Raw genomic sequence first — 13,497 nt, forward strand, 5'->3', positions numbered from 1 at the left:
TGGCTCCAGCAGGCCAAGAAGGGATTAGGTGCTACTAAATCTGGGTATCAGTGGCCAAAAAAAAAAACCAAACAACATACACAAAATGATTAAAAATGGCATGTCCCAAATCCTGAAGCTTCTATTAGCAGAATATAGCCACACTGGATGTGGAACTTCACTGATGTTCAGAACCTCACAGAACTAGAACCAACCACCAAAAAAACGTCCTTGCACGCCCACAATAGAAGGGCACTAGTTAGTATCTACAGGCAGAAACCACCCTGCTACCCTGACTCCTGACCGTCATCTTTGTGTCCAAGTTCTCTGCAGCGTGTGACACAGACACCATCACAGCAGCACTGGGTTTTTTCTTTCCCCGTTGCATCTTTTCCGTCGCCACGCTCCAGCACCAGCTCGTTAACTCACCGACCGCGGCCCCGCTGAGAAACGCGATCCCCGGGAGCCAGGCTGCAGCTTGCCGTCAACAAGTCCTAGCTGCATCCCCAGCACGCGCAGGCGGCTCCGGCACCTCCGCCTCGCCGGCTGCGCGGCTGCCTCGGGACCGGAGCTGAACCAGCTCATCTGCTCCCTCGGTGGAAGTTAAATTTGTGTTTACACCTTAGAACTTGACTCTTCAGTGGCTGCCGGAAGCAGCCTCCCGGTTTTTCACGCCTCAGTACGCGGATGTCTTCTATCTTTCAGAGCACCCGGAGTAACCCACCCGCTTGGCCCAGCTGACCCCCACAGCGAGAGCAGCCCCTACCCCAACCCCACCAGCTCGGGCGAGCACCCACACCTCCTGCTCACCCTCTGGACACACTTGGGGACCCACAGGGAAGCGAGGAGAAACCAGAAGTGCCAGTTCAACGCCACCATTGCTTGCTCTGGACTTGTCTCCCAGCAAGCTGCTCATTTGTTTGATGTTCACAATTTTTTTTTCACGTTTCGTACCCTGGACCTTTCACCTTCTTCAGAAACGTCCAGGTCTGCCACGTCTGAAAGCACAACCCTGCCACCACGTAGTCTTCTACTGACCCTCTCCAACTTGTATCATCCTGCCCTACCTTCCCTAGACTTGCCAAGTTACATTCTTTCAACAGGACTATGCCTTTGCTGCTGAAAAACTTAGGGCGCCTCCATACGACCCCCCTCGCTCCGGTGTGTGTATATGTATGCATTTATTACCAAACATATGTAAGCTGTAGTGGGTGACAAGCCACTCGAGTCACAGATTGAAGGCACTTTTCAAGGCGTGCACTGCGCCCATTGCCCAGCAGCACATATTACATTGCTTTCTCCTCTAAACCCAAAAGCTTATGGTGTTTGTACCGACACCGAGGTGCGGTGCAAGTCACAGTTGTTCTGCAGGTACCCAGTCACCAGACACCAGGATTTCACATTTACTATAAAATAATTTATTAGACAGCAATAGCAGCAAGCTTATATACATGCACATAGACACTGCTGACTACCCTACTCGGGGACTCTAGCTCTTTTGCCCTTGGCCTTGCGGACCTCTTCAATCAGATCTTTTAAGTACTGAATTTCCTTACTAAGGGAATCGGCTTTCTCCTTCAGGGCCTGATTCTTCTGCTCCAACTCCCTGCACTCCCCAGACAGCGCCTCCTGTTCCGCCCTCTTCTTCTGCCGGTAACGCGTGGCAGCAGTCTTATTCTGCTCCATCTTTTTCAACTTCTTGTCTATTTTCTTTTCTGCTTTCATCTTTGCTGACACTACCTTCTCTGCAGGATGCTCGTATGGTTTGGACAGCACAGAGCCGCTGCTGGCATCTGTAGGGAACTGGTTGTCATGGGGGGATCCAACTGAATTGGTAGGACTGTGTTGGGGTGTTCCCAGGTAGGAGTCTGGGCTCATGCATATTCCACTATCATCGGAATGGTTCTCCTCCTCTTTCTCGGACTTGGTGATCACTACCACAAAGGTGGGGCCCTCCTGTTTTCTTTCTCCTTCCAGAACATCCACTTCACTACCTAGTTCTAAACTAAATGAATGGTCTGGAGTGGAAGTCAGAGACCCTGGGGAGAGGGGAAAAGACCAAAGGGAAGCCAATGGAGCCATTGGATCTGCTCCAACTGGCGATTCGGGGAGGTGGGTGATTAGGTCAGTTATCAGTGGAGGTTCTTTGTTGTGGAATTCCTGGATGGTAGGGTTAAATAGGAGATCACACGTGTCTTCCAACGTGGCCATCAGCTCGTCTGGTGAGACGGTGGCTTCCAGATGTTCCATACCTAACAGGGCATCAAAATCAAATTCCTTCAGATCCATCTTCTCCACCATCCACTCCATGCCAGAGAAGGCATCCTCTGCACAACAACAACAACAAAAAATTACCGTTTCAGTAAACCAGCAACCAATGCAACTCAAGCTTCTGAAAACAATCTACAAACTCATCTTTTAACATCTTCCCTATCTCTTACACCGGTATGAAAAGAATTCAACCATCAGAAAGAAATCCCCTGCCATTTAGCTGCAGAACACTGCAGGGTACAACGTAAGCCGTCAGCTGTTCCGACATTCCATCCTTCTTACTCCAACACCAGAAGAATTCAGGGCCATTTGAAACATACAGCCACGCTTGTTTCTTGTGACCTCTCCCAGGGAGAGGTACCATGACAGCTGGTATGTTATTAAAAGGACAACAGAAGTGTCACTTTACCATGTGCCAGTCCAGTAACCAGCAATTCTGTATTGTGTAAGCCGTGTAGTACACACACTTTCCAAGCAAAGGTACGTATGTGAGGTTACCTTCACATTTATGAAAACCTAGTAATTTGTTTTTTTAATTGGAATGTTACTAAATACATTATGTGCCATTGTAACTGATGTACTTTGTACGAATAAATAATACCTTACCCTGGCTGCTATCTATGGTGTTGCCTAAACTGTCCACAGCAAGCCAATTGGAGGAGACTGCCTTAGCCTTGTCGCTGGAGAACCCATGCGAACCGAGGGGCTCGGCCACCTCCAGGTAGTCATCTAGGAGTCCCAGACTTTCCTCAGCCACCGAACACGGCTGGCTGAAGGGGGAGAATGACTCCCCCAACAGCATCTCGCTGTTCAAGAGGCTCATCTTCGTTGGTTTTTAGCGCTTTGATGTCGAAGGATGTAGACAAGTAGAGGGTCTTTTTGTCGACTACAGCAATGCTGCTGTGCGGTGCCTTGAAAAACCTGTAAATAAAACTTTAATTCATCAGTACTTGTTCGGCCAGCAGAGTAGTTTTTTAAAAGCAATGCCACTTCAGGAAGCATGGTGCTACTCTATAGACTTGTGCGACTTCTCCATTTTGGGGACTGCTGTTTGCCTCCAACTTAGCATCTTTACACCTTTCCATGTCTGGCTAAAGGCTCGCCAGAGCCAGCCCCAGGCGCGACTCTGCCACGGCGGGCCGCCCGCCTTCCTCATGCCCAAAGATGGGCACGGCTCCCGCCGGCCCCTCCCACCCGCCGCCGTGACTCACGCCCACGCCAGCAGCCGCAGCCATTTCGCGATCCTGCCGCGTCCCTCTTCCCACCCCGGCAGCCGCCGCCATTTTGTATCGTGCCACGTTTCCACCGGGGCGCCGGCACCGGCTGCCGCCCAGGCTTTACCGGGCTGAGCCGTGCCAAGCACCGAGGACGCAGCGCTAGAGACGAGGTGGAAAAGGACGTGGGACCTCTCCGAAGTAAACCTGCTTACAAAACAGGGCGTTTTGCGCGAGAAACCGAATCGAGCCTCTCGCACGCCCCCTTTTACCGGCGTTTCCGAAGGACTATGAAACCCCTGCAGGTTATCAGGGCGGACTTCACGCCACAGCATTCAAGGACTACGGCACTGCTGCCAGCTGATCCACACCCCCCGTTTATCCACTCGGGACGACCCACCGAGTGGCGCTGGCACTTTCAGAAGCCCGCCGCCTCCCCTGCCCCATTTCCCCCCAGCTACAGCAGCATCCCCCCCCCCCCCCCCGGCGGGGCACAGAAACCCTCCGCAGGGACCTGCTGCTCTCGCTCCCACGAAAACTCCATGAAATGGAAAAATCCCCCCAACTTTGAGGAATCGAGTTTTCTTGAACGATCGAAGAGGCGGGAATTTCTCGTTATTTCTTCCCAAATGGCATTTCCTGCCGTTTCTGACACCCGCCGCCCCCGGGGAGGTTGAACCCACACAAGGATGCCCCCTCCCCCACCATCTTGTCACCCAGGTACTTTTTTCCCCCGGGAGATACCGTCCATTACCACACGGGTGATAAACCCGCCCCCGAAACCCGCTTGAAGGGGAGAAGAGGGCGACTAGCAACACACGGGAGAGGGAATACCCCTCCCTCACAGACAATACTCACGCCATGGTTGCAGATGCCGGGATGTGCTGAGGCCGCCGCCGCTGCTGCTGCGCCTGCTGCACTGGCCGATGCCGCCGCTGGCCCTGCCGCCCTTAAAGAGCCATGGCGGCCAGGGGAGGGGAGGCTACTCCGGTCCGCGCCGCGCGGGAAAGTGCTGCGCTCACAAACACTCGCACCACAGCCGCTCTCATCCACAGACACACAATGAGGTGGCACCGCCCGCGCGCTGCCCTTATATAGGGTGCGCCTGAAGCGAAACAAGATCCGGCCGTGAGGTGTCCTTCCGCCAAGCGTCACCCGCCTCTCACCAGCGCCCGCCGGCCCGTAGCCTGGCCTTCTGGGCTTCTCTCCTGCCATTCTGCTCCGTGTTAATCGCAGGAGCCACCGACAAAAGCCACCACTCCGTGACGGAGCGGCGGAGGGGGGACTATACGGTGTACGTCCGCCTCGGTCGTCTCCCCGCCAGGCAAGGCCGCGTCACGTGACCGGAGCAGCTGAGGACGCGGGGGGGGGACGGGGGACGGGACGGTTTAACCGCCGACAAAGACGGGGAGGGCGCATCGGAGGCATCACGCAGATCGCCACGTGGGAAGGGGGTCGCTCATTGGCTGGAGGGGAGTTGTTCACGTGCAGTGTGAGCTGCCATTGGCCAGGGCGCGAAGGCGGCCAGATGCGGGGGGGGGGGGGGGGGGGCACGGGACACGAGAAGGAGCACCTGGGCAGGGAAATGGCGCCCGGGGCCGGGGCCGGGGCCGGGGGGTTGGCTGCGCCTCTCACCGCAGCCCTGCGCCTTCGCTGACTTGTCCCTCTCGAGGCAGCGTGTCTTCCTTCCTTTAATTTACAACGGCCCCTTTTGTTCTCGACACACAGTCCTGCTGAGGTCAGGCGCAGAGCTGGTGGCTGCTGCTGGGGCCGAGGTGCTGGCATGGCTTCCCTGAAGCGCCGAGGCAGTGGGCTGCCATCGTCTCCTGCTCCCTCAGATAACGTGTCGGCCCAAGGCAGCATCACCTCCCCTCCCCGCCTGGCCCACACGTGCAGCGCTTAGATTATGGCTGCTTTGAGGCACGGGCTCTGTGTTGGTGTGCGTGAGGGCGCCTGCACCTCTGACCTGAGCCTGCCGGCCTTGCAGCAGCCATGGCACAGTATCGACCTGGAGTGGTTCACGCGGAGCTTCACTGGAGAGCCGCACTGCTGAGCAGCCGAGAGCATGAGTCTAATTAGTGCCTTGAACCTAGAGAAAAGCTGAAAATGAAGTTGGTTATTCCCCAGCTGAGGAACGAGAACTTCCTCTCCTGCTATGCAGTTTCACACTGACACAGTTGCTTCTCTGTTTTGTGTGCAGACATTACTCAGACTGATGCGAGCATTAATGGATCACCTACATAGCCTCACAGCTGTGAAGGGCAGCGTCACCTTGGAAAGTTTTCGAAGTGCAGTTTCACATTATGTTTTGTCTGATCTGAACCAATTTGCTGCTAGGAAAGACTGCAGCCCTCTTCCCCCACCCTGTTCCTGGCTATACAGTCCCACCAGCTGGTCTGGCCCTCAGTGAGCCAGCTCAGCCAGCTAACCCAGCAGGAAACTCACAGGAGTCAACAGTTTTCTGCTGGTTTCAGTCCCTTCATCACTTCACTCGGGTCAGGCAAGCATCAGCCAGCTCCACCGAGCTGGGAGGATCGGTGCCTGTGTGCCTCCTGACTGTGACAGAGCTATCCAGCTCAAACAGTTGCTTTTCCACATTGCCAACCTCGCAGCGCACCAGCAGCTCTGAGGGCTGCCGTGAGTCCTTGCTTGTTCAAACATCATCATCCTGTAGGTCAAATTGCTCTCGGCTACTTCTGCAAAAGCCTCCACTGTTTTCCAGTTAGGGCCTCAGTAGTATTTGTGTAAAGCCACAGCCTTCACTGAATTTGCTCTGGTGTAACTGCCTGGAACTTATTAAACGACTGATAAATGATGGGTGTGACCCAGTTTCTACTTTTAGCAGTCTGATGTTACCATCATCAGTACAAAGCAGAGGATGTCACTTCACATCTGTAAACTGAACACTAGCTGCTGAATGAAAAAGGTAATTTTTCCTCCATATTGGTTTGTTGGGGTTTTTTTGTTTTGTTTTGTTTTTTTTGTCTAGAAGCAAGCACAGATTTTGGAATGACTCATTAAAATGGAGGAGGCAGAGAAAAATGTCTTCCAACGCCAGAAAACACCACAGTAGCAACTGAGCGATCTAAGATGACTGTTCTGATAAATACACCACCACAGAGCAGGCAGATCTTGCTTCAAAGCAAAATTTAGAGGATGTGACAGCTTTTAAAGAAGCCAAGTGGGTGATTGTCTGGGTGGATGGGTGGACAGCATCTACACGTCCTCACTGGCTAAGGGAGAGCTCTCACATCCCCTGCTGTGCCTGCTTGCCCCTCCTTTAAGTGAAAAGGGTGATTGTACAACCGTAATCGTAGCTAAATAAACAGAAATGCTATACACACCCCATCCTTCATCTTGAAAAGATAATTATAGATTTCACTGAAAGGACTCTGGGTATGTGTGAGCAAGAATCACGCAAGCAAAAATGAAATATGCAATGAGGAACTTAACCCAGATCTGCCTGTTTCCTAGCTGCCTGGTTTCCATTTTGTGTATAAACTTATGTCGAAATTTGTCTGCGTTATGAGCTCCAGACAGAAGTTTTTTAACAATCCCCAATCCAAAAAGTGAAATCAAGTAATCAGAAGCCAGCCATTTAGTGAACAGCATATTTTTCCCTGTTTCCTGAAGGACTGCAGAATTACTGTTGTTACATAATTTCATGAGCTACATCCCCAGTTCCTTTATAAATCATCTCTCTGCATTTGCACATATTATGTCAGAGGTTTCTCCTTTGTGGCTAGAGTTTTTGACCGAGGTAGAAGACTCTTCTTTAAGCCCAAGTAACAATTCCTTGGGAATTTTTGTGCAAAAAAAATTACAAGTATTTCGTAAGCAGAGAGCTACTGGCTACCCACTACTCACTCAAAAATGTCTAAAAAGCGTTCCTTTCCAGTATTATAGAATATGGTTGTGGCTCAGAGATTGAGAAGTCTGGCAGCTCTGAAGAAAATTGAATTTACAGCGCAAAAAGGTGGCTTCTGAATGAGTATTAATTTGTGTGCATGCTCAATGAACTCCTGCTGACACGTTAACAGCTTTAGCACTGTGGATGTTATTTTCGTGCCCTGTGTACCGTACCTCGGCAAAGAGAGCTGCTAAGTAAGATCCGTCCTGACCCAGAAGCGAGGGGCCAGCTGCAGGCGAAAGGAGCTGCTCGTGCAGAGCTCGCTGCGGGATAGAGGCCAAAGTGACCTTGCTGGGGAGTGATGAACTGCCCTGATAAATACAGCACTGCAGAAAGCCACCTCTGGCCAAACAGCAGCACCAGGAGGTGGAAAACTAATACTTCTCCATTCACCCTCCTCTGTCATTAAGATGGAAGGTCAATAGATGGGCTTTCTTTCTTTTTTTTTTTTAAGTTAACGTTGCAAAGGAAAAGAGGTTTTCTTCTCCCACCAGCAAGTATACAGGAGATAAACATGCTGAAAGCTGTGTTATTAAGCACACAAAAGACAGGGAGGACGTAAATGTTTCCATGGTAACATCTCCTGGCACAGTCTAGACCGTCTGTATAGGATGCTCTCAGGGACTGTCAGTGGGGGGGAAGTACCCGTGGGCCTCTGTAGCAGGGGAGCAAGGTGGGGGGAGCGGGTATTGCTGGGGCCAGGAGGGCAACCAGCAAAAGTAACGGAGATGGAGATGTTTGCTCTTTCCTGGAGCACTGGGAAAGCCGCAGCCAGGGAGAAGGGCTGGCAGACGCTGCATCAGGAGGGTGGACGACCCCCATGGTGGCACTGGGCAGGCTGCTTTGGGCCCCCACTGAGCCTCAGTGCCCCGGAGAAGGGGCTTTTGGCTGGCCCTGGGCCCTGCTGGGGTGGCTGGGGAGGAGAGGGCATTGCCTGCTTTGCAGAAGGATGAGTGTGAGCGCAAGTCCCCGAGGAGATTCTTGTGATAATTTCTGTCCTTTGAAGCTTCCATCAGAAGGGACAGGAAGCCTTACCCCGCACTTCAATGAGCAGAGCATTTCCAGAGACCAGCAGGAATTTTTCCTGGAGACAGAGTGCCGAGGGAAACACAACAGAGGAATGAAGCAAAGCAGCTAGACATTTTGAGCAATTTCGAGGGAGAATTACCTACAACCTCTACGGCACAGGCTAATTTGCAGTGCTTGGTTGCTTCTCTCCTCATGCGGCACAAACAGATATCTGAAGGATCTTTTCTGCCAGATTCTCATCGTAAGCTCTTTAGGGATTGCTTTATAGACCTTCCATTTTAAAACTAGATTGAAAAGCAAATATATGTGATTAAAGATCAGGCTGGGAGGTATTAGCATCCATCTTTTATTACATACAAACAGAAAATAAGTTAGGCATATGGTCTGCCTCGTTTGTTTTGGACTAGTACACCAAATGGAGTCTCTAATAAATCATTCATTGCTTACCCACCCCCTCACTGTCTTCTGTTTCCATCCTGTTATGTAAATATCACTGACATTTGAAATGAGACTAATAAAGAAAAGGATTAAATCTGCAATTTACATTTTCAACTTACAGTTCAATTATTTTAGACAGATATGGAAACAATCCTGGTTGTCCACCTACATTTTTCTTACTGAACAAATGTGGGCATGCCAAGCACATGCTGGTAGCTTGCAAAATATGGCTCTCCAGAGGCTTAGTTACTCAGAATCAGGCAGGCTGTGGCCAGCTGCCACAAGTAAAAACATTGTGCAAATCTGGTAAGAGGGAGGTGAGTTTTAACTTGTAACTTGCCCAAGCATGAATTTCCTGAGCAAAGCTACAACTGGTTGAAAATTATGTTTAGCAAAAAATATGTGTGAAGGGGGGAGGAAGGGGTGCTGACATTTGTTCAGACCATCGGGGGATTTTTTTTTGTTTTCTCATTGTCCAGCCTTGTTGTATTACGATGAAAGGACTTGGGGGTCAAGAATAATCCCTCATGTGTATTAGCACATGTGGGAACCGTTTAGCACACAAACAAAAGCCTTCCAGTTCTCCAAGCAATAAAAGAACAGAACCATATCTCATGGCAACTGTTGTTCCTCACGGGGCTGTAGTGAATGTGACCCCCGCTGCAGACTGTGTGTTCAGTGCCTATCAAAACGTATGTATCTGTACGTTATCAGCATCTGCTGGAGTCGCACGTGCCAGGTGCCTTGTGCCTTTCTGTGCAAAAGGATGAAGAGGAGAGTGGCAATGCACATTCCTTCTTTTCTAGCAGTGTGAAGTGAGCAAGAGCTGAGGCCTGACGAGCAGGTACAGATTATGAGACTGCAGCATCTCAGCCAGCCACAGACACCAGTGGGTGAGTTAACAGCCCATCACCACTTCAGTGGATTTGTCTTTCACTGTCTCGGTGCCCCTTAGACTTGTCAGAATGAGGACTCCTTGCCATATCAGTCCAGCAGCAATTATGCTGCACTCCTGGCATCTAAACTAGCAGCTTCGTCTGAAGCAAGTGGAAAAGTTATTTGAGCTTGAGTTATTTCAGCCTCTCTGTTCAGTCAGGGGGGATACACAATGAAAGGCCGATAATACCAGACTATGCTCTGTGTCCTCCATCTGGGGATTTGTTTTTAACTTCACCTAACTTCAGAGTGTCTTGATAGGGCCAGGAAGAGAGACTGTGAATGGGTACACCTTATTAATGAAATAAAACAGAATCCCGGGGATATCTTGTGTGCGTGTGAGATCTCTTTGTCTCTGATGCTGGCAGGCAGCTTCAGCGGGAGCACTGATGAAACAGGTAGTTCAGATGAAGCTCTGAAACTCATTTGGGGATAAATCACCATTAAGGCTGTAGCTCCCCAGGTACCTGGGGAGGAACACTGCAAGCATTATTCAGTAATATTTCTTTACTCTTTGTAGGCAGCAGCTGCTCGGTGGCTGGAATTTACCAGCAGACTTTGATCTGTTTTAATATGTACTTGTTTACAGAAGAGGAGAGAGAAATTCCTGGTGGATGTTGATGCAGTTGTGATATCATTGACTTTACAGCTTTTTCCTGAATGACTGTCATTTTCCCTCCTAAGGTCTCTGTGTTAGGAGCTTGTCCTAACGATGTCAGAAAGAAGATTCTTTCAGAAGACACTGAGGCTGCTCTGCTCCCTGCACTTGCGCATGGCTCGTGGGTGGCCTCAGCAGAGCCTCCTCAGATGCGTTACAGGGGGACTGGCCGTGGGTAAGCTGGGTAATAGTCCCCAAAGAAGACTTTGTGGCCAAAGTATCGTCTTGAGTAGGTGCTGTGGCTTCTCAGCCCGCTGCCCCTCTTACTGGTATCAGTGTGGCGCTTGGTGAGGGAGGTTCTCTTAACAGGAGGAGGTTTCTGTGCTTGACTGCTGAGAGAGCTGGTTTGAGACTAAAGCCAGGTCTGCCTGAGGAACTAGCCACGGCAACCCACCTCTGCTGGGGAGGTACTGCTGGCCTGCTCTTTTGGCACTCAGAGGGTGAGACTTTGCTGAGGCCTTGTCCTGGGATCGGGATGATGGTAGACATCTCCTCAGGGTCTGAGGTAACTGTTCAGGAAGGTAAGATTGGAGCCATTCCCCTTAGTCGTGCAGTCTCAGTGAGACTGATTTGGATGCTGAGGGCTTATCAGGAATACAGGCCTCCCCTAGGCAGGGCAGGCTCTGTCTCGCCACAAAAGGGTGAAGTCTGTCCCAGGCCACAGGGCTTGGGAGTCCGGTCTGCCGGGGACACCAAGCGTCTTCCTTTGCAGCGCAAAGTGATGGTCTGAAGATGGACCACTCTTCTTTTTACTAACTTTCTCTACTTTCATAAGAAAGAAATTACAAAATTAAAAAAAAAAAAAATCCAAATCACTAGCTCATTGTTCAAGAAAAGGCACCGGACTAGATGCTTTCTACTGTCTCACTCACAGCCACAGGCGGTGAAGAGAAGGTTTGTGCCTTGGTCCCACGCTTGCCTCAGCACAAACCAACCTGCACTTGAATGCCAGGAAGCTGGGACCCCTGCCAACACGCTCTCTAACAAGCAACGTGGGAGCTGCGGCTCTGTGGCCTGTGGGATTACTGTGTCTTGTACTACCTTTGCTTCAGCATATCTATCTCAGGCCCTCTGACAGTGTGTCACCACTGCTATAAACAACCAGGAGTTAAACATAATTCAGATTATATTATCTATATATAAGTGGCGGTAGTTATTATGTCCAAGGCTGTAACTATCCTCCATGCTAAATAAATTCAAGAATTTGAAGGCAAAAATGTCTCTCTGCCATAGTGCTTCCAGGAATGATCACTTCTTGCCTTTCAAAGGGGGTAAGGAGCCTGCCAAGGCATTACGAATTTTGAAGTAATGTCTGTCGTGGGACAGGTAAAGAGCCAACACGGTCCATCATTTGCCATCTATGCCCTTGTGTCTGTTGCCTGTTAGGTCTCTGTCCTTTGCAATGCTGAGCAGAATGAGACAAGAGTCTTACAGGCCTGGGATCATTGTGGTGGGATGTCTGGTAGGACAGTATATCACCCCTGTGCTTCTGTGGAACAGTGACAATTCTACCACAGAGAGGCGGGCAGGGGAAGGGGTGGGCTTGCGCTAAACTGAGGGAGCTGTTGCATAAAAACCAGAAAATCCAAAACAAAAACGAAAACTCAAGCAAACAACTTTTGCCCATTATTTGTATGAAGAAGGCTTTTCATGAAGAACGTGGTTAGAATTGATATATATATATATATTTCCCCTGGGAAGCTTAACACTGAGTGTTAATAGACAGATCAAAGAGCTACTTAGCCACTGGAGCCAGGGAAATTGAACCAGGGCAGCAAAATAAAAATCAATCTGACTTTTAGTGTGTTTAAACTGATTTTGTTCAGAACTGACTTCTGTGTGAGTACTTAGGAAAGCTTAAGATCATGAAAAGTTTGAGTTCTGTGAGCCAAACTCTGTCTCTCACTCTCCTGCTATTTGTAAAATGACAGGAACACTGAATCTGAAATTATTTCAGATCTTACCCGTTGGTCTGACCACCCTCTTTTGCCTTACCATTTGCAAGCTTATTCCACAGGATCTATAAAGATATTATTAGCCTGCTCACCACCACATTTCTGGCTCTGCGACTTGTGAATAATGCTGTCCTTCTCAGAGTATGCTAGTAAAACTTTTACACTGTGCTGTCTCTGATTGTGTAGGGGACACATTTGTTACATGAGAGCTATTTTAAGAAGGTGTTGAATCTTAAAAAAAAAAAAGAAAGAAAAGAAAGAAGGGAGGGGGAGGATATTTCTTGAATCCCTCAGATCACAAACTCAGATCATAACTCAGCCTGACAAGGATAAAGATGATAAAATCGAGATGCTTCAAACAGTTCCCCAAGTGTCTAGGCTGCAGCAGTCCTCCTGGGGCTGGAAGCCAATACTGGGTTTCAGTGGTAGGAGTGAGAATCTCCCATTTCTTGCTTGCTGCATCTGTGAGTAAAGCCCAAATTTTCAAGATCCAGTCCCAGATTCAGTGAGCCATGCTGGAGCCATCGAATCATACCTAGTGCGGGTAGTGGGCCAACATACTTTATCTTATCTGGAAGAGAAACTCCTCGTTTGGAAGAGGCTCCTCTTTTTTCCATGAGACTAAATTTAAAAAGCTGCAGCTGCTTGCAGCTTTTCTGACTTTAGAATATTAAAATAAACCTTAAAAAAACCACAGAGGTGATTAAGTATTTGGGGAAAAAAAGAAACATTCATCATACAGTTCAACACTTTAGCATGATCATCTCAAATTTGGGGTACAGTCATCCTCTCTCCCCCAGCCTAAGATTAGTTACAGAATGGTCAGGCTGCAATGTATTTATGTATTTTTAAAATGAGGAGATGCAAAAATAAATAAGTAAAATGTAAGCTCCTTCATTTCCAGGACAGGACTGTGGTTATATAACAAAGCGCATGAAATATTTTGCTTTTTCCAAAATTCACCTTCTTCCTAAGGTGTTTGTTCGTTAGGCTAAGAACAAAAGAGATGCTGAGTCTTTGCAGCCTGGAGAACCATTTATGCTCTCTTCTTTATAGCAACCTTTTCCATACTTGAAATAATTATCATGACTCCCCTCAATTATTTCT

The 13,497-nt window shown here is 49.3% G+C and overlaps 1 protein-coding gene and 1 long non-coding RNA gene across 3 annotated transcripts; one reads left to right on the forward strand and one right to left on the reverse strand.

The window, feature by feature from the left end:
* Positions 1–1,374: 1,374 nt before the first annotated feature.
* Positions 1,375–4,764, reverse strand: ATF4 (activating transcription factor 4). Its single transcript, XM_009475221.2, has 3 exons — positions 4,323–4,764; positions 2,857–3,171; positions 1,375–2,306 (listed from the first exon to the last, which is right to left on the reverse strand). The coding sequence occupies exons 2-3, from the start codon at positions 3,071–3,073 to the stop codon at positions 1,456–1,458; spliced, it is 1,068 nt and encodes a 355-aa protein (XP_009473496.1). The 5' UTR covers positions 3,074–3,171; positions 4,323–4,764; the 3' UTR covers positions 1,375–1,455.
* A 260-nt stretch (positions 4,765–5,024) lies between these two features.
* On the forward strand, positions 5,025–11,828 carry LOC148054649 (uncharacterized). 2 transcript variants are annotated; one of them, XR_015706581.1, is made up of 3 exons: positions 5,025–9,533; positions 9,648–9,734; positions 10,462–11,828. It is a non-coding gene; the product is annotated as an uncharacterized LOC148054649 (long non-coding RNA). The 2 variants fall into 2 exon arrangements; XR_015706582.1 differs by having other exon boundaries at positions 5,025–6,390.
* The last annotated feature ends 1,669 nt before the right edge of the window (positions 11,829–13,497 follow it).

This window comes from Nipponia nippon, unplaced genomic scaffold (assembly GCF_047370975.1).
Source record: "Nipponia nippon isolate SJK-2023a ecotype South Korea unplaced genomic scaffold, ASM4737097v1 scaffold_3, whole genome shotgun sequence".
NCBI classification, from domain to species: Eukaryota; Metazoa; Chordata; class Aves; order Pelecaniformes; family Threskiornithidae; genus Nipponia; species Nipponia nippon.